This window comes from Metopolophium dirhodum, chromosome 1 (genome assembly GCF_019925205.1).
Source record: "Metopolophium dirhodum isolate CAU chromosome 1, ASM1992520v1, whole genome shotgun sequence".
In the NCBI taxonomy this organism is placed as follows: domain Eukaryota; kingdom Metazoa; phylum Arthropoda; class Insecta; order Hemiptera; family Aphididae; genus Metopolophium; species Metopolophium dirhodum.
The window spans coordinates 113,276,550-113,298,515 of record NC_083560.1 but is presented as its reverse complement, the minus strand read 5'-3'; the positions used below and the strand labels follow the sequence as shown (position 1 = coordinate 113,298,515).

The window sequence follows — 21,966 nt, the reverse complement described above, 5'->3', positions numbered from 1 at the left end:
ATTGCCGTATTGAAAAGAGAAGGGGACTACTATAACAAACGATACAGTTACTTAGTAGGAAGAGAATCTCTGAAGTAGGTTACAACGTAAAGCCGTTACAGGTAGAGGGTTTGGAATATTGTAGTAAAAGTAGGACGAGGGCTATAAACGCACTCGGAATGCAGAAGACCAGTTTAGTCGTACCTGTTTAATCATACCACGTCGCAGTGTGTGGTTTGTCTTCTTGTAGAAGTCGCCTCTCGTAAAGAACTATTGCTCGCATATCCAGGTAAGAAAACTTCCAAATATATTTTAGTAATATAATTCTTCTGGTTTCGTTTCAATATCACACGGATTAATGTTATGACAACGCTCAAGTCAAATTCATAATTTATGTAAATACCAAATATTTTTAGTAAAACGTTTCTCACAAATAATATTAATATTTGTTTAGGTAGGTATATGTATAGGTATGTAAGTACCCATATAATTTATTTTCAAAAGGCTCTATTTTTAACATTTATTTTACGATAAATTTTACATTACGTAACCATCAGACCAAACCATGGGTAACATTATAGTTTGTTATTTTATTGTTTGTTTTAGTATAAGCTATATTGCTTCCCAAAAATAATATAAAATTCTAGAATATAATTTGTAGGTTAAATAAATCCTATTTTAAATGAAATTGTACAACATTTAATCTTTCTAAAATACACTATACTCATATTATATTATCTGAATTCTGAAATGTTCATAAACTTTATTGTTGTAGTTTTACGTTAATGCATACCTAGTACCTACCTACCAATAGGTATATTTACATTAAACAAGAAACAAATCACAAATAATTGCATATCTTACAGTAAATGTTTTTATAAACTCGTAGTAAAAATAATTTAATACAAGCATTGTCTTTTATAAATCTCTTTTTCATTATTAAAATTTTGTATTCGTCCACATTGAGTAAAGAGAAATATTGTAAAATTGCAGTTACCGTAGTACGTATAGATAGGTAGGTACTTCTTTAATTATTTATTTCATTAACTTCCAACGCAAATTTTATTTTTCGTAGATTTTTATTACATTTAGTCATGCAAACTTAAAATTACCGTCTTATACATAAAACTGGTTTACACAGAAAAAATATCGATAATATAACGTCATGTACATTGGACACTGTACACCGTACGAGTCAATGACCTGCTACAAAATAATGTTTTATTATGACAGCGGAAAACAATTTGAAAAAAACTCATATCTAAATTATAATATTTTGAACAAAATAATATGAAACATGTACCTAAGTGAATACCTTTAGTATATAATATTATAGTTTATTATCGACATTCTACATTATATTAATATTAATTTAATATATGAGAAGTACTTTTTTTCTTTAACTGATAATTAGTTAAGTACTATAATGGGTTGATAGTTGATACATATAATCAAGTAGGGTATACTATAAACTGCTATTATAATTATTATAAATCTATAGTTATCTAACAGTTTAAATGCCGTATAGCAATAGATGTAATGGGAAAACGCAATATAGTTAGGCTAAGTATATATTCTTTTAATAAAACCTAATTTGAGAAATAGTATCTATTTATTTAAATTGGAATTGTTTTTTGTGAAATAAAATGAAGATACTTAATTTAATAAGTTAATTTAGATTTTGTGCTGTGTAAGTGTACTAATATTTTTTATTATGTACCTACTTATATTTGATGAACATTTTATTTTTAATTTAACGATGTCATTAAGATTACGTTAACTTACGGCTTGTATTCTTATAGGTTTTCCGACCTATACTTTTAATTTTTAAGAAAGTTATGAGTAATATAATATTACAATTTAAAAATTATCATAATTCGCTTAAAAGTTAAAAATCGCAAAAAGTACAGTTTTTATACATTTAAGTTTGATAATAGTTCAATCACTCTATATTATTAAAGATTACTACACAAAAATATTGGAACTAAACAGAAATTTGCCATGTTCTACCAGTAGTAGTAATCCTTTTAGTCCAAAAATTATACTTTAAACTATTTACCCACTTAGGCCTATACTTTATTAATTATTATTTATTATTAACAACGTCGGGAAATCTCTGTGACCATGACATTATCACTATTAAGGTGATAGAACAACTTACAAGACCAACAACAAAATTAATATTTATAGGTAGTTTATAATGTCTAGAGCGGCGGTTCTCAACCTCTGTGTAGTTGCGACCCAAGATATTTACCAAATTTTTCATGCGACCTTTTTATAAATAATGTTCAATGAAACGATTAAATGTAATAAGAATTTTACTGAGTACCAATTACCAATATTGTGAATAACTTATAATGGTAACTCTTATAGAAGAATTTACAAAAACGGTTTGATTTATTATTTATAAAACCATTTCATATAGGTAGCCAGACTCAAAAATGAAAATATTATATCAACGTTTTAAAATTTGGCCAACCCATTTCACATTATTGGCGACCCAAAATTGGGTCACGACCCTATGGTTGAGAACCGGTGGTCTAGGGTCCTCTATGCCCCCCCCCCCCTAAACGTGGTGCTTGTGTTGTACGTTCATAAGACATAAAGGACCGTTTCACAGCCACGCGTACGGTACACGTGGGTATCACACGCTCGTTTTTCGATTATTTAAGTATGCCAACGATATGATTTCAAGCCGTTACCTTCAGCGCGTACGATCTTAAATAATGTAAATCGAAAAACACGCGATGGTACTCGCGCGTACCATACGCGCGGCTGTGAAACAAGCCCATGACAGAGACAACACAACCAGTGTGGCGTTTTATTAATTTACTATATTTTTTCAAAACTGATATTATTTAAAACATCTTAATGCATTTTAATACATGATAATTAATTTATATATTTTAGACTTTCTAAGGACTTTAAAAATGTTATTTCTTGGTTTATTTTTCGTTAAAATAATTGGTACTTTCTAAGTTATACCTTTTTCTAATATTTGGTATTTTAAGCTAAGTAGGTATAATTAATACTTTAAATAACTACTACTACTACTACTTTAAATAATAAATAGTTTAATACTGGTTTTAAATATAAATATATCAGTTAAAATGTGTTTCAAACTAAACAAATTAAAAACAAATTGTTGGAAAAAATATATACCTAACCTTTGAGCTTAAAAATAAATAATCAGTCGTAACTCAATTCATGATTTATTATCATTTTAAATTATGTTTTTCTTTTTAAAATAAGAAATTAGAAACATAATATACTTTTTATTCGAAAACTTTTATTTTATTAATTTTATTAAGTTAATAAATAAAATTTTTACAATGTAACTTGAAAAAACAATATAATTTTTATAATTTTATCATAATACCTATACAACTGTAATATATTGTTTGTATGCCTTTGGACATCACGACAATTACAAAGTCTATACCATAATGGTTTATAGCTCTACAGTTTTTTTTCACGTTTAAAACTTTTCATAACCATATTTTCCAATCAAAATATAGGTATAAGATTACTGATAAATTAAGAAAATATCAATGTTTTCTCTATCTGAACCACGCACAATATACCAAATTTATTGTTGTTAGATTTAACGTTATAGTGAATTGTCTTTATTATCTTAAGCTTGAACATTATCTAAACGTTATCTGTGATTGTACTTTAGCTTTTTTACGATATTTGAAATTCTATGTAAGTTATGCATCAATAAAATTGGGTGTAAAAATCTTGTAACATGTTAGCAATTGTTTAAGGTAAACTAAAGGCGTGCATCTTCGCCTCCACAAATCTTTTTAGCATAAATTATTCAGCTCCTCGAAAAAAAATATATAAATCGCGTCTAACCTGATGTTTGATAAATTATGATATATTCAATTCGCGAATATCCAATTTGCCGACCAAAAAACCAGTTTTTAATGGTCTTATAAAAATTTTCAATCCACCAACATTTTTTTAACGAATTTTCAGGCTCAGTCAAACACTTTGAAAATGTGTACAAAATCCCACAAAATTAATATTTACAAAAATTAAAAATACACAAAATACATTTTTTTAAACAAATTTTGTGAAAGTCACGAACATTTTCAGATTATTTTGTATTTCAAAATCTTAAAGTGTTTAATTTTTATAGCTAAGGCTAGAAAATGTAATACAAGCTTCTTTGTAGGTTTTAACTAACAATTTGACAGGATATTTAAACGTATAGATAAATGATTAAAGTTACATTGTAATTCAAAAATATTATTCATGGTAACTTAAAATGTTTACATATATTATTATATTTTCTGAATACATATTTAAATTAATTGTAAGCTATTGCCTAGGTATTTATAAATGTATATTCTGCAAAATTATTATATAATAATATATAATAATATTATATTTTTTTGAAAAAACATCCTGTGTGCGCTTCCGACAGCATTAGTAATAGTAATAATTATAAATACATTATTAAATACTAAATAAGTATCCTTAGAAATAGAAGTTCAGTTCACCATTTCCTTATAGAATCGTTTTTTTTTTTAAATATTCAACGATATTATCTTAATCAAAACAAGCATGCTGTATAACATTTTTAAATATGGGGGGTACCTACTGGTTAAAAATACTATTTAAATATATATATATATACTAGCTGATCCCGTGCACTTCGTTACCCGTTAAATGTACAAACTGTATATGACTCAAACTTTGTCCAATGCGTTATTTAATATTCGGTGTATGATGTTCTAGATTTATCTTAACTTTTCTGTTGCCCGAAATAAAAATAACCCCGTGCTGTTTGTACGTAAGTGCATGATTTAACTCTAAAGTATCAAAGTTATACCAAGTTTGTCATTATTACTTAATTCCACCCACGGTGGATTAATATAATCAATTAATACAAAATTCTAACCTAACCCAACCGTAGTAAAATCCGATAAATAAAAAAAAAACAAATTTAAACCTTTTTTAAATTAGCCTATCTTCTTCCCAGAGGTCTAATCTACACACAAACATTCATTTATTTATATATATATGTATTGACAAAAAAATAATAATACAAATCAACAAACATGTCCGATAATAGCAACCAATATATAATACACTATTATTATTTTAATAATAATATTATTTTTATTTTTTTCTGTACAACTGTTATCACTTAGGGGTATGAAAAATAGATAGTAGCCGATTCTCAGACCTACATAATATGCATATTAAATTTTATAAAAATTGATCAAGCCGTTTAGGAGGAGTATGTTAACTAACATTATGCCACGAGAATTTTATGTATTAGATATTTTAATAATATTTTAATATTGCCAAACATTATAATTTTTGACTATTGTTAATTTTATTATATTCAATAACAATAGTAGTTTTAGATAAATATTGAATCAATTTCAGTAAACATGGTTTATAAACTGAACTTCGCACAAAACTATTTTCGAATTCGATCAATAATTATCATTTATGTCGTTATTTGCTTTTTTGTCTATTATTATTTATTACATTCAAATTTATAATGTTAATCACTATCCTGTTCAAAATAAAACAAATTTTCAACTATCTTCAATATTCAGTATTTTTTGTTTTATTTACTTGATCTAGATAAATAAACTTAAATGTAGGAATAATCTAAATAGCTCTAGAAAGTTAATAAATAATTCAACGGTATGAAAAAAAAATATTATTGAAAAAAACTACGAATTAGGTACCTATTGTTTAATTTATATTCTAATAGAAATCTAAAAATAATTATTTATTGCAGTAGGTACTTTGAAGTTTGATTATAATGTTGAATAATGATTAATTATTGTATAAGAAGAAAGTTTCCATAATCAATTTTGTAAAGAATTATTTTTTAACATAATATTACATCGTGTTATATTTTGAAGGTCTGTAGCTATTAAGAAACTATGAGAAGTGCATTTAATAATCTCATTTTCTTAGAATAATAAAATTAGTACTCATAAAAGTGTATACAATACACTATAAATATACACACACAAATTGCAATAACGGTACCTAGTTGAGTTAGGTAATACTTTTAAAAAGTAAAAGTAGACTATGTATTCAAAGAGTGAACAGGTGTCGTTATTTTTTTTAAATTATATTTTTGTTCAAAAGTAAATAAACTGACACGTCCGATGTAGGTGCGATCAAGGGTCTACATAATACATATGCCCATTATAACTATTAAAAAATATTAATTGGGTGGTAAATTAAAAAATAAAACGTCAAGAGTAACAAAGAATTCCTCTAATTCCCAAAGTAGGGTCGCCGAGGTTTTTATGGTGGGTCGCGAAATCATTACTACAATTTTAATATAATAAATTTTATTTAAGTATTTCAGATAAATAAATAATTATTATACATATATACCAATTTGATGGTCATAGTAAATAAATGAACATGAGAGTTGGTAACTATGATTTTTTTTTTTTGGTCGCTAAAAGTTAAATTTAAAATGTTAGGGTCACGTTTATAAAAGGTTGGGAACCGCTGCCATAGTTGTACGTTAGCACAAAGTTTGAATTCACGTCACGTTTTCAAATCATTTGTGATCAGCTTAGAAATAAATAATAATAGATATAAAATGGTTATCAACAGTAGTTACTTGGTAGTTGTGAGGTTGGAACTTGTAGCTGAACTTGTTAGCTGTATAGTACCGCAGAGTCGGTTCTAGACAAGCCCCCGAGGTGGTAGGAGGGTGGGTGAAAATATTTTGCATGTACACACACATCTCACACGAGGAAGTAATTGTAAGTGATATCCAATTTACATGTATAATGTATAATGCATATATAATATTATATATATATATGAAAAAATTATTATTATTAATAAATGTTTAATGTTTTTATTTCTATGATGTCTATGATGTCTATGATACTATTATAGTTACAACCACCACTGTAGTACCTATTCTTAAATTTTAATTTTCTTTCATTGAACCACTAAAGAATTGTTTTGAAATTTAAATGATTTAACTACACACATATTAACATTAAATATGACGAAACTACGACAGTAGTAATTAAATATGTCACACGGTAGCCAAATAATGATAAATGTACATACTACATAACTTATTTTGATTAACTGTTATCGGTAGAGCATGATCCTCCCTTGCTACCGGTCTAGTACAATCGCACCATAGGTTCCTGCCTAAATATGGCTTTACGGCTACACGTGTATGACCAGTCCAGTTCATCTAGCACTCGGCATCCATAACGAAAAAAAACGGTGGTTCCAAAACTATACTATACTATACTATACTATACTATATTGAAAAATATAATTTTTGGACCACTTTTTTTCAAATTGTAACGGTTGTTGAGTGCCAAGATAAACTGGACGGGTTATACATTGAGGTTTTATTTATTGTAACTTTGCAAACGATATTTTGTCAAACATAATATGTAAATTTAATTATTACGATGAAATGTTCTCATCTACATTATCATCATTTACAATATTTAAAAAAAATTATTCAAAATGTTCTAAAAATTATACTTGCAGCTTATTAGCAGAATTTTATTTAACTAATGATCGATCTCAAGAATCATTTGTGTAAAAATGTAAGACAATACACTATTTAAAAAAAATACTGTCCTAAAAAAAAACGTACACAAATCATAGCTTTCTTACTCTATTTAAACCATTATTTAAAAAATAATAATTGAATTACTGTACGTTTTTTTTTATGAAAATAAACCAAACAAAATTTAGTTTAAGCCTTATCACATAATTATCTATACTCTAAATTAGTTTTTATTGATCACAATATTTCTGTGGTCATTATAATTACCACAAAATGAATTAAATGTACCTACCTAATTAAATTTAAATATTTTTTGATGTGATTCATATAATTTTCAGTATATTGATTTAAATGAGCTACCTTGGATGGACAAGATTTTACATGATTTATGATTTTCAATAAAGTACCTAAACCTTTTATACAACGTTGTTGTGATTATCATAATAACAGGTTTCCGTATCTTCTTGTAAAACAGTTTTTTAGGAAAAGTTTTTAATAAGGGTTAAGCAAGACAATAATGATGCTGTATATGAAAACGTATATTACGATATAAACGTAGGTAATTTACTCGACGTACACATACACTAATTAATTAAAATAATTATCATTTTAATGATAACGATATTATTCTAAGAACCTCAAATTGGTTTATTATTTTCTTCGGGATTTTTTTTTTTAGACTTGTAGCAGTTTTCACCGAAACTGTTATTAAACGGAGAGATCAATTGGTCACACAAGTGCATTTCTCTTCAGTGGTCCTAATGATAATGATATATTGTTCGTACTTCTACCGATTAGAAATGCTTACTGTAACATTTTTCCAATAATATTATAGTACTTGAACATTTGTTGTTTATCTACAATATTATACTGTCTCAGTTTAGAACTCATTTTTATTATTTTTTACAACAGCTTTAATATAATATTATTAATAGGCTACAAGCATTTTTACTTTTTTTTTTTTATCATTTTTATTATAGAATTATTGCAATAAATAACAAATATTAAGTAATATACTAGTATGATTTACCAAATCATAATGAAATTCAATAGGTGCGATAAGTTCACAAATCTGAATAGGTTCCTACTTTATTATTTTGTAATGTTTTACGATATTCATTGTCATATGACCACATTGGTACCACCTTCTTACTTTATTTTAAGTACATATGAATTATATTTATTTACTGTTATAGCATGTTATTTGAAGATTCAAATAATTTTTTTAATTAAAACGGAACTTAGTGCCTAGGTATTAAACATTCATACACCGTAGTTGCATAACTTCATTACCTATTTATTAAAAAATAAGAAAATTATAACCAGTTATTTTATTATTTTATCTTAATCAGGGAAACAAGTAAATCATTATATTATAATATAACATAATATAATTTATTACAAAGGTACACATGATTAATTTATAATAATTAATATTTAGTTCATCACATTTACTGATGGTTGTTTAAGGATGTCAGCGCCATATTTATTTTCTCTCTCAGACCCATGCGCAACACAGATAAAACGCTTTCACCCAAAACCGTTTTTTTTATGATTTTTGAGTAATTATAGAGTAGAATCAACTATAACAAAAATTATAGAGGATAACATTTTTGAGGGTATCGATTTTATATTTTATTGTTATTTGACGTTGTATTCGACTTTCAAAATAAACAAAAAATTTGAACATTTAAAAGATGTTTAAAATGTTTTAAGACAATATTTAGACAACCCGATACAGCATACCGTCAAAAATATTATTCTTTATCCTATTTGTAATGGGTGGTGTTACTCCAAGATTATTTTAAAAAAAAACATAAAAAAATGATTCTGCGTAAATGCGTTTTGTCTTTGTTGCGCGTGGACTAGAGAGAGAGAAAACAAATAGTGCGCTCTTATCCTCTTAATGGTTTTACACATATATGCCCCTGGCTGTGAATGTCATTATTTTGAATATCAATGGTTTCGTTCGGAATTCAAAGTAGGTGAGATACAAATATAATTCAACACATTACAGTACAATATTTTAAACGTTAATTCATATAAATCATAGGTAGTTATAATTACAATTTTTTTTTAATTTTACGTTTTTGTCGAATATTTGGGAAGGGGGGAATATTGATATGGGATTTTATACCAATATATAATAATGATTTGAAAAAATAATGTTGTTCATAAATTCTTTTAAAAAAAAATTATTTATAAAGCTTATTAATTTTTAATAATATTATTTTACACATATTCCTTATTATTTTTTATCATAACTCTAAAAATAATTGTGAATTTATTTTATTAGGTTTATTTTACATAATCTGTATATTTTGGAATTTATTCTTTCATGAAATTTTAAATATGTTAAATTAAAAAATCGGACTAGATGTATGACTTTTATCAAACACCCGTATAAATGAAACCAGAAGTCGTAAATGTTTATGACTTATGAATCATATTTATTAATACTGATCTTTAATTAGAAATTAGAAATTAAATATTGAAGGCTATAAAATATATTCTAAAATATCCTTAACACATTAATAGATACAATTACATATTGTTTTATTTATTATGTCAAACAATAAACAAGTAGCTTTAAAAACTGGCTTATTATATTCGTAGATACATGTGTTAGTGGGATATCACCTAAGGGGTGTGACTTAAACTTTATAAGAAACTATCAGTAGGTAATGATCGTTTTAACAAAACCTATAGAAAAAAAAGACAAACAATTATTCAGAATCACTTTACACTTTTACAATTTGTGCATCTATGATAGTATTATATTATTGGCACGTGAAAGATAATCAATAATTTTATCTATTGTCTACAAAATGTAAAGTTGTAAGGAACTAAAAATATTTGAATATTTTTCCCGTAAAACGTTTAAGATCGTGTCTCATTCGTACATACTTAATACCTAGGCACTACGAATTCAAGCAAAATTCAAGTTGTAACAAAAAATAGACTAACGTACGTATACGAACTCCTAACGGTGTTTGGCTTACTGACACAGAAACTATTTAATTGGAATGTGACCGGTTAAACAGCGTGTGATGTGTAGGTATTTGCCGTTTGCGTGAGTCGTGCCAGTGTGTGCTACAAACAAAATATTAGGTTATACACGATTATCGAGTTATGATTAAATGTTAGTATTAATTTTAATAACGTACATTATTCTTGGACTTGATCATGAAAACTTTTCCGGTTTCGTGTAATAACAATAAAATATACAGTATGTACCTATAATGGCCCCGAAAGATGATTCGTCGTTGATTTCTCTTTTCGATGTTTGACGTTGATTAGGGTATACATACTTTAACACTGGCAATATACGTTTCTCTTATAAATGAATCATAATGATACTTTGCAAGAGAAAATATATGTTCATAAATATACACAAAGTACACAGTTGAATATTTACTACCATGCATTGAATGATAAAATAACTTTCTAATGGGCTCGACAAAAAATAACTACCTATGCGTTTTCGTAAGGGAAAATAATAATGTTCGTTTCTTGCTATTGGCAATAAGTTTTTTTTTATTTAGTCACATCATTACTCATAGACCATAGTGACCTTATAGTGACCTTTAATTGTGTGTATATTTAAAATAGTTAAGTTGGTTTCAGCTATAGGTAACTATATAATATAGGTTGGCATATATATACATATAAATAGATTATAAAGCAAGTTTTTGTTATCAAAGAATTAGATATTATTTAAAAATCACCTGTCAGCTGTTGATGAGAATCATAACAAAGTTTTCAAGTTTTCTAATTCACAATTTTTTTTAGGATAAATTATTAACTGATAAGTACCTATGCATAATAAATTATTAATAATACATAGGTATACCTACCTAAATATTTTTGGACTTGGAAGTAATATTGTTTCCACGGCGGTGTTCATGATAATATGATGCATACAAAATGACAATAAATTATGCCACCCGTCACAGTGATATGGGGGGTCCCCAATGTCCAATAATTAATAATGTTCAATAACCATAATATATTTAACAATGGGCAGACAACTAGAATATTAATTGTATACGTATTATTCATACAGTTGTATGCAGCCGCCTGCCGTCGCCGCGCGGAAACGTCCGAGGCAAATACGGCACAGGTACATTTGGACATCACCGTAACTTTTTGAATATTTCTTTTTCTTATTCTGTTTTAATAATGTTGTTTTTATATCATTAAGTATTTAAACCAAACATAAACATTTTTGTGGAGCTGTATATGCCTTTAAAATCAAAATATTAAATGAGACTTAGGTAACTGATTTTTACTGTTGCGTTCTGAGAGAGAGTTTAAGAGTTTGTATATACATATACATATATATATAAACCATTCAATTAAAACATTAGGTAGATAGGTGCAGAATTCTACTGTTATATTTTATTTCTACTGTTTTAATTCTACAATTCTACCTGCTGAATCGTAACGAATCAAGTTAATTTTTAAACTACGTACCTAAATAACATTTTTACACCTTTCTAATTCTAAAATTGTATGTGATTATAATATTTAGCAAAAATAAATTTATTAAAATTAATATTTCAAAATATAATTATTTTTTATTTGAATGATTTTTACTGCTAGTATTTCAGATGAATTAAATTAAAATCTTAAAAATTAATTTAGAGCATATTATTATTGTTAAGTATAATATTTTTTTTATTTAAAACAGATTGAATAAAGTAATTTAACAGTAAACCTGAGTTTAATTTTAATCAACTGTTTAACTATCTTAAATGTATTGTATAATTATATTCTGACCCCATACGATAATAAACAATATTTTGTGTAATATTATGATAGAAATTATGCCTATCATAATTTTTAAAAACAAAATTATTTCAATTTCCCTTAGTTAAAATATTTAAATGTTATAACTTACTTATAACTATAAACGGGTTCCTACAATTATTTTTTTCTAGAATAAAATACGCATATTTTGATTTGTAAATTTAAAGTCTAGAAAATTACGGTCTAAGGTCCAACATTAATATCACCTACATAATAATGTACATTATGTGTACAATTAATATTATATTTATGATTAACGAACAATATAAAAATGTATAAATAGTAAATCACAAAATACGAAACTACCTATAAAATGTCTAAGGAATTCCACAGTTGAGGTTACTTACAGGTACCAATAGCGTCATTAATTCTAACTTCTATGAAAAACATTTATGAACAAGTGTGACATCCCATAGACCACAATGTTCTATTATTTTAAATTAAAATATTGTTAATAACAGTGTCTACATTTATTACTAAATACCAATTACCTTATATAAATCGTCGAACGTAAATTACATTTTTTTAAAGTGGAATTTATTTTAGGAAAATAAATATTTATGTATTATATACAATGTATTAAGTATCAACTAATCTTTGCCCAAACATGTTGTAATAACTTTTAAAATAGACTTATCTCAAACTATTAAAAAGATTAATAAGAAATGAGTACAACTTTTTACATCATCTGATTTATGAAATTTAACAGTTGTTTTACTTTTTAATTGATAGAAAAGATATTAGATAATTATGCATGAAATAGGTAATTGCGTAAGATCAACATTTGAATTTAAATCATTCTCATAAAAATGTAAGCATCTTCATTATATTATATTTCTCAATTTTAGTAAAACAATAGAAGCTTGAAATTTTTAACTCTTACTTTACATTAATTATTATGCATACGACCACAAAACAATTCTTAGTTAGTGTTTATTCGATTACAGTGACGCCAAAGCTTAATAATATGTAGGAAATTTGTATTCCTTTCTACTCCTAAAAATTGTGGGTGGTTGTTGGTTGGGCGGGTGGTAAGTGAGATGAAATAAAATAATTGTATACCAGATACCTAGATAATTGTTATTAAAAATGTAACTGGCAATTTATTGAAAGGTTAGATTTTGAAATCGAGCAATTTGTGATAAATGCGGGGTGTTTAATTTTTGATTACATATATTAATATGATTTTTTTAACTACATTAACTTTTTACTTCAGTGCCACTGTTCGGTTACACATATGTTTTCCTACTATATTGAAAAAAAATTTGATATACAATATTGAAAATTCATAAGAAATATGATTAGTATTAGAATTCTTACATTATACATATTAGGAGCAATAGGAGCATCATTAGTAAAACCAATAAACATTCAAAATATCATTAATTTATTTCTATTTAGATACTTACTTCCTTCTTATCTTTACTATATTTTAGATTCTTAGTAGAGCTAAAAATGTATTGATTCTATCATGTGTTTTATTTTGTGTCTGATAACACTTCTTAGAATAAAAAAATGCACCAATTGTTAAGTTCATACTGTAGGAAAACCCAAAAAAATCCGTAGTAGTTTTCAAAAGCGTCAGAAAAAACGAAAAAGTTTTTTAACTCAAAAACAAATAACTATATTTTTTTTCAAATTATCGGTAAATAGTTTTTTGTTTGTCAATATTCTCAAAAATTTGAACCGGTTCAAGCTTTCTCATAAGTTATTATTAGTGTAGGTAATAAAAAAAAAACTTGAACGTAAATCCACAGTAATTTATTATAAGCGTCTGAAGTTGGAATTTTGATAAATTCGTACCTAAAAATAGCGACAATTTGTAAATTATTTTGTAATTATAAATTCATAAAATGTAGGTTTTATTTAGGCTTTTTAATTAAAATTTACTATAGGTGTACCAAGTAGTATTGTAAAACCTAATAAATTTTAACTTATCTTGTTAAAAAATGTATAAGATTAAAATTATTATAAAAACAAAATTATATATTTGTCAATTGGATTTTTAATTAGTTTGTGTTCATATTTTTTTGGTAGACAATTAAAAACCAATTCATGACCAACCATTGAAAATATTATATAGTATAATGTGTATACTATTAATAGTATCTAACTTAACATAACTTATATATATATAAGTATGAGTGTATATAGATATGTCGTATGTGTTTCGAAAAAATATATATAAAAGCTTCTTATAGAAAAACAAAAACTGCAAATAAATAGGTAAACCTTCTTTCTAAAGTTCTAGTTTATTAAAAAATATCAACCAGTAGGTTCTTGTAGCATGGTATAATTCATTATTCCAATAATTATAAATCAATATTTCATACCTTTTTTTTAAATTTGTAATTAAGTTTTTTTTATGTGTGAATAATTGAGCAAAGAAAATAAACAGAAAATGTCTTCAACGCATTTGAGACACGATGGATACATAACTAGAATTATTTTGGTTTATATTAGAAACATTTAATAGACGTTAAAAACTAAGCTCATTCAAGTTAGGTATTAAGTATGAAGTAGGCATCATTGAATATTTTTATTTTAAATAAAACAACACTGTCTGCGCTGATACATAGATACCCTACCCATTTTTTTCTTTAGTAATTATTATTATTATTTTTTTTTTGCATTACCTGATTAGAAAGAGAGAGGTTACTAAAAAAGTTACTCGTCTCGTTCAACTAACTACAGTGCGAGATTTATGGTGTATTATAATTTATAATTATAATAATACAATCATAAATTAATGCAGTCAAAGTACATGTTTTTTCAACATTCGATAAAAATATATTTTATACAAAATAGACAATTATGATGCAATTATTAAAATACTTAAGTCTAAAAGCACATTATTATTATAAAAGCTTTCTTATTAGATTCAAAATTAGGAACATTAATACTTTGTATTATTCATTTTTGTTGTATTATATATAGGTAGGAGGTACTTAGCTAGAGTGTTGTAAATGTGTAAATATGAGCTGTTAAACAAATTTGTATATATTAATGTATAATAATAATATTGTAATAAAGTTTTAATAGTGCATAGTGCATACTGCATAGTATATAATCTATAAGTTTTTTTTAAATTAAAATTTAACTTAAGGGCAATTGTAAATTAAAATAAATATGTGTTATGTCAAACTCTATTAAAATATTTTTTTGTATTTTTAAACTCTTAACAACTCAACACAATCAATTTTACTATAAAAGAAAAGAAAACTTAAAATTAAATAAATGTGTAGGTATCCGATTTCTGTTAAGTAGGGAGGTAGGTAGACACCTAATAATAGGTACTTAACTTTTAAATATATTTGAAAATATATATTCCATATAAGTGAGTAAGTTATGGATGTTATGTAAATAACTTATATATTTAACGGAATAATATTATTTATTATTCAATTTAGAACCAATTTAAAGTTTATAAAAATTATAGATAACAGCTGTTGAACTTTTAAACGTTTTAATAACAAAAGTGTTTGAAATTGTTTTGGTTATTAGGTTATTTGGTTATTAGGTAGGTCGATAGGTGAATAGTAAGTTGCCGTACTTCAATATTTCCGCCTACATTTATTTAGTTTTAAACCTTGCATTATTATAAAAGTAGGTAACCTCTTTAGTTCTCAATACGATAATGATTTCGAATTTGTAGTAAGTATTTATTATTATTTATTTATTTTTTTATTTTTTTCGAATAACTCTTATTAAACTATACTATAATTATTATTTTTTATGTTATTCAAAAACATATTTTCAAAATTTGGCTCCAATCAACTATTATAATCGTTGTATCGTGAATTATGATTAGGTACCTATATGGGCTATATGTATTGACTAGGACCACGATACGAAAATATATTGAATGATTCGTATAATCATTATATTATATTGATTATACCTAACTGTAATGTACACATATACATAATACATATATCATAGGTATACATGAACTATGCCGTACGTGCCCTTCACCACAAAGAAAGTTTTTATTATCGTATGTGCATTCCGACGACGCATATAACTTTGAGAATATTATACATTATGATTATGAATTGGACATATAATTTATTATAATATAATAATAAACCGAATACCAATCGACGAAATTTCTCTAGGAAGTTTTATGTTTAATAAGCGTATATTTCTATATTAAGCAGGCGTCGCGGTTGCCCACCGTTGTGAAAAGAAATCATATTTAAATTAATGTTATAAACTAAAATGTATGTATTTAGGCACCTATGCTACCTATTAACATTTATTAAACTAATTAATACAGGTTTTTTAATATTCTAAAACTATGTGAACCATAAAATGGTTATTTTTTACAGTAGGTCACTAGCGTGTGGATGAGTAAGGACTTGGGAACAGTATTGCAACTGCTTTGTTTTACAATGCTTATATTTTATGCAAAATATAGTACAATACATAGATTTTAGTTCACTGTATATTGAAACTAATGGAAGTATTTGAGTCATAAAAATGTAGTTGTATATAATGAATATTTGGTATTTATGTAATTTAAATGGTAAATAAATAATAAGAAAAGGAATTCGTAATTCAATGATAATACAATAATAAATGTAACTATAACCCTATGTGGTATTCAAGAAATTTTAAATATTTCAATGCGATCATGCCTATGCTATAGGCAGAAATTAAAATTATGTACCTACCTATTACCTTATATATAAGATTATTTATATGCCAATTTCACGATAAAACAATATAATTATATAGAAAATATAAGGATTTAAAGGCTTTATCAGGATAGTCACCATAAAATATTCCTTAGCAAATAGATATTATAATTTTGATCGAATATTAGGTTTGTATTGGAATAAAACAAAAAATACAATTTTCGATTGAAATTAATTATTTTTATTATTATTACTATTATTATTATATAGAGATAAGACAAAGATTATTATTTATTACCATAGAAACCATCAGTGGCAGATTAAGCAATTTGCCGCCTACAAGGAGGGCATTAGTCACCCTTTCATTTTCAAAAGTTTTTCTCTAAAAAATAAAATACATACCTAAAGATATATTATATTGTTAATTAAATTATTCCCTATTATTTTTAAATTAATACAATACGATTATAGTGTTAGATTATTTTTGTTCGGCTTTTGAGGTTAACGAATGTCAAATGTCAATTATGTCTTGAAAGTCAACACTCATCGTAGAGTTAAATAATTTAACCGATTTTCGCTAATAGTAGATTTTAAATACGTTTTAGTTTTCTGAGACACGAAAACGATTTCTCTGCCGAACAAAAAGTAATACAGGAGTATATTTTTAAAGCGATGTTCGCTTTCGGAAATATATATTCTAAATTTTGGTTTTAAAAAAAATTTTGATTAGGTAGGTTGTTCTTTTTCAGTTATATTTTAAATAGGTATAAATAAGTTTTGAAATGTACGAATTCTTGTATTAGTTATTAGTATTTCTTTGTAAAAGTGTTTTTTAACAGTCCTTTTCTCCTTTTCTTCATGCTTTTCTCGCAGCTTTTTATATTTTGCGCCACTTTACCTTGATCTACCATCACTCATTATAATGTAATTGTGAAAAATTAAATAAATTAACAAACATAAATAAATAAAGATATGTGGTTAGTTGCACTGTCGCGGTCGTTGCACATACCGTCTACTAATTCTACTTGTAATAGTTTTGTGATTAAAGGAATGTGTAGAACAACGTCTTATCGCCATATATTATGGCGATAATATGCCAAAATAGTACAATGCGTTCTCCGAAACCATTTCATTGAGTAATATGATAACCTAATGGCAGAATGGCTAATACCAATGCTAATACTTATAATACAATATAGGAATATATATTATGATATATTGATATATATATATGCCACCCCTAAAATGTTGCCGCTACAAAAAGCCTGATTACTCGCTGGGTATACCGACGCTGGAAACCATATTATGGTGTCGTGACGGGCAATAATCTTTTTTTTTTGAAATCCTATAAAGAAATTTTAACAAATTAATGCTAAAGAAATTGGAAGTTAATTTATTATACCTACATGGTTATATATTTTGATTGTATACTAATTGTCACTTTATTATTTTACAGCTTAAAATGATAAAACAAATATTCTTGTTTGTTGTTGGATTGACAATTGTTGTAGCACAGAGGAGATTAGCATTGCCAGATCCACGCAGTTGCTCCAGTAGTAAGTTTATACATTCAACATCGCATTATTACTATAAAAATAAACTCAAAAAAGATAAACACAAATAAAATATGAATGTCTATTATAATTTATAATTATCTTATATACAATTCTAATATGGTATGTACATTCAACACTGTACTTACTAGTTAGTAGTCCCTACTAGTTAATTGTGTAGGTACACACCAATTTACCATATTAAGCTCCTAGGCGCTGAGACACTAGTGGTCTAACCCCAATCGGCCATCACCTTCTATTTTATACCTTCCAATGTTGACGTTACCAGCCATTATATTTTTTAGTCTAAATATAAACATTTTTATGTATTGGTCCCACGTATAGACGTATTATAATCATTAATTACTTTGTTCTCTATTTAATAATTATGTATTATCGAAATCATAATTTATAGGTGTTTTCTACAATTAAATAATACTTGGAATTATTTTTTCAGGAATTCGTCATGCTTCATATCGAGATGCCCGTGGAGTTACGCATTCCTATTTTTTCAGCTGGGAACATGCCCCTACTAAAAGCTTAGAAGTAGATTGGCTTGATGCAAGAAACATTTGTCGTAGACATTGTATGGATGCAGTAAGTTTAGAAACTCCACAAGAGAACGAGTTCGTAAAGCAAAGAATATCTAGAGGTAAACTATAATATCATTAAATATTTTAAATCCTTAATTATGTTTAAATGAAATCAAATTTTAAAGGAAATATAAGATACATTTGGACGTCGGGACGAAAATGTAACTTTAATGGATGTGACCGTCCCGATTTGGTACCTGCTAATGTAAACGGTTGGTTTTGGTCTGGTTCTGGTGCGAAAATTGGACCAACTACTCAACGTAATTCTGGAGACTGGAGCCACACAGGAGGGTTTGGGCAAGCACAGCCAGATAACAGGGAAGCACCACAAGTATGTTTTAATTGTCTTTACTGAAACTAAACATATTTACGTATTAAAATTACATTGTACCTATGATCTGTTCCAAAAAAGAAATAGGTAATCACTTTCGCATATACGACTGACTGATGCGGCAGTGCCGAGGTCAATTTCCATCCACCTTGCTAGCCGACGTTTTCCAAAGACGTTGTACGATCTTTTACGATTAGCGAAATGTGAGGGGCGGTACTGCCTTGCGGCAGCTTTAGTAGTTGGTAGGAAATGTGCAACGCCGATGAAAATCGATCGGCAAAAGTGATTGTTCTCTTTTGGAACAGAGTATAGGCGTTTTATGTATTGATCTATAATTTGATTTAAAAATGAACGGATGTCACATTTTAAGTAAAATATTTCATAAAATTGTTAAAGAATATTATGTAGATTACCTATTATGCATGTATAATTATTATTATTTTAAATATAGTGTGAAGTGTATATTTTATACATCATCCATCTAATTTTTTTTTAATTTTAAACGGATAATAATTTATTGTTATAAACTTTTAAATAAGATACATAAATAGAGGTTTAAAGTTTTACATACAATTCGTTTTATAAAAATACCTACCTGATTGAATTATCATTTTTGGCTTTACAATGATTTTTTATCGATGGAACCATTTTTTGTGTAGAACTGTGATAAACATTTCTTATATATAGATTGAAAATAGAGACTACGCTCAATATATTTCTCAATCCACTAAAATATTAAAATTAAAGATAAGATCTTAAAATAAAATTGACGCTGATTTAGTATTTATAACTAACAAAAATTAAATACCCTAAATACCCTGATAACTTATATACTATTACCAATTTAATTTGGTGGTTATGTTATTTTGGAAATCTAAAATTGTTTATATTTATTGATGATAACTGATACGTATGAATTTTTTAGGGTAATGATGAATCATGTTTAGCTGTATTGAATAACTTTTACCAAGACGGAGTGAAGTGGCACGATGTTGCATGTCACCATTTAAAACCATTTGTATGCGAAGACAGTGATGAACTTTTAAACTTTGTACGTTCCCGCAACCAAGGAATTCGTCTATAAGAATTCTTTGTAATTTTGTATTTAAGTAAATTATGTTAGTAGGTATATTCATTAATGCACAAAAACAAATACTTAGAAAAATCAATTTACGACGATATTATATGAAATATAAATATACTAGCCCAATTTATAATACATATTATATAAGTAGTTTGTATACAATAAATTATTAATTTTCCCAATTTGGCTATTTTGTGAGTAAAAAATTTTAAACTATCATTTATCTACTTTTAATTTTTAATTTTAAGTTTATGATTATATTTGTATGATTAATAAAGTTTTTTAATTTTTTATATGAAAAATATTGGTCTTATTATTTGTTGCCTATTTGAACAAAGCTGTACTTGAGATATTTAACAAAATCTTTATAGTTGTTTGTTTTTTGTATTAGTATCTGTGAGACATAGAAAATGACACATAAATATTATCATATTTTTGGATATCTGTGAGATATTGGATGTCTTATAAACCAAAAGAAAAACTGGTGACTGGTGTTAACAAAAGTTAAGATATCTTATATTTATACAATAATAACTATTAGAAATCTCCCATATGAATTATAACTAAAAATATATTGTTATGAATATTGATTTTTTTTTCTTTATACCATACTATTTGTAAGGTAAATACTAGTATGTACTGCACTAACACGAATAAAGTTTATAATTGTTATGCATAAATCTAAAACATCACTCACATTATCACCAATATCTTTTGCTACTACCTTTAGAGAATTACTCCAGATGAATGAAACAATACGTTTAAAGTATATCCTTATCAACAATTTGCATAACACGTGCTACAATACCATCAAACTTTCCCGCTATGGATGCCACCAATGTAGTTATTTGTAGTTAACTAAAATGACTTGGAAAATTTCTTCACATGTACAAACAAAATGTTAGGAAATTTAAACATCATAAAAATCATAAGAATCATAAAAAGGGGACTGAAGCATACCATGTTTTAAGGAGTATTGCTTAGGCATTTCATATTACATGTAAATGTGTGAGAAGTAAATAAACATTAGTGTGTGTAATCCATTATCGTATTTTTCGCGACAAAATTTGAATTCCCGGATTTACGATAGTAATCAAAATAAACCATGCCGCATAAGAACTCGTCGAAAAAAGGTATACTAATAAAGATATACTTTATAAAAGACTATTAACTACTATAAAATATGTTCATTCATAATAAAGTCGCGTCGTACCCGCATTATATAAAAAAAAAATAATAAATAAAAAATAATTTACTTAAAATAAAAATAAAAACTATCGATAAGTATATTAATTTGTTGTATTTATTTTGATCAAAAATAATTTTACAAACAACCATAATAAATAAAATAAACAATAAGATTGAATAGTTATTATAATAATAATAGGTTAATTTCTTCAAGTAGTATCAATAGTAAAAAAATTAAAAGGA

The 21,966-nt window shown here is 26.2% G+C and overlaps 1 protein-coding gene across 1 annotated transcript; it reads left to right on the top strand.

The window, feature by feature from the left end:
- Positions 1–112: 112 nt before the first annotated feature.
- Positions 113–20,837, top strand: LOC132934335 (uncharacterized). The gene is made up of 5 exons (XM_061000637.1): positions 113–268; positions 18,431–18,530; positions 18,985–19,179; positions 19,246–19,451; positions 20,377–20,837. Exons 2-5 carry the CDS (start codon positions 18,437–18,439, stop codon positions 20,533–20,535), a joined length of 654 nt encoding a protein of 217 aa, XP_060856620.1. The 5' UTR covers positions 113–268; positions 18,431–18,436; the 3' UTR covers positions 20,536–20,837.
- The last annotated feature ends 1,129 nt before the right edge of the window (positions 20,838–21,966 follow it).

Bases quoted from the DNA above. Each gene is read 5' to 3' on its own strand.
- LOC132934335 (XM_061000637.1), top strand. From the start codon at position 18,437: ATGATAAAACAAATATTCTTGTTTGTTGTTGGATTGACAATTGTTGTA. The intron at 19,180-19,245 runs GTAAACTATAAT...CAAATTTTAAAG, and splicing joins AAAGCAAAGAATATCTAGAG to GAAATATAAGATACATTTGG. The intron at 19,452-20,376 runs GTATGTTTTAAT...TGAATTTTTTAG, and splicing joins ATAACAGGGAAGCACCACAA to GGTAATGATGAATCATGTTT.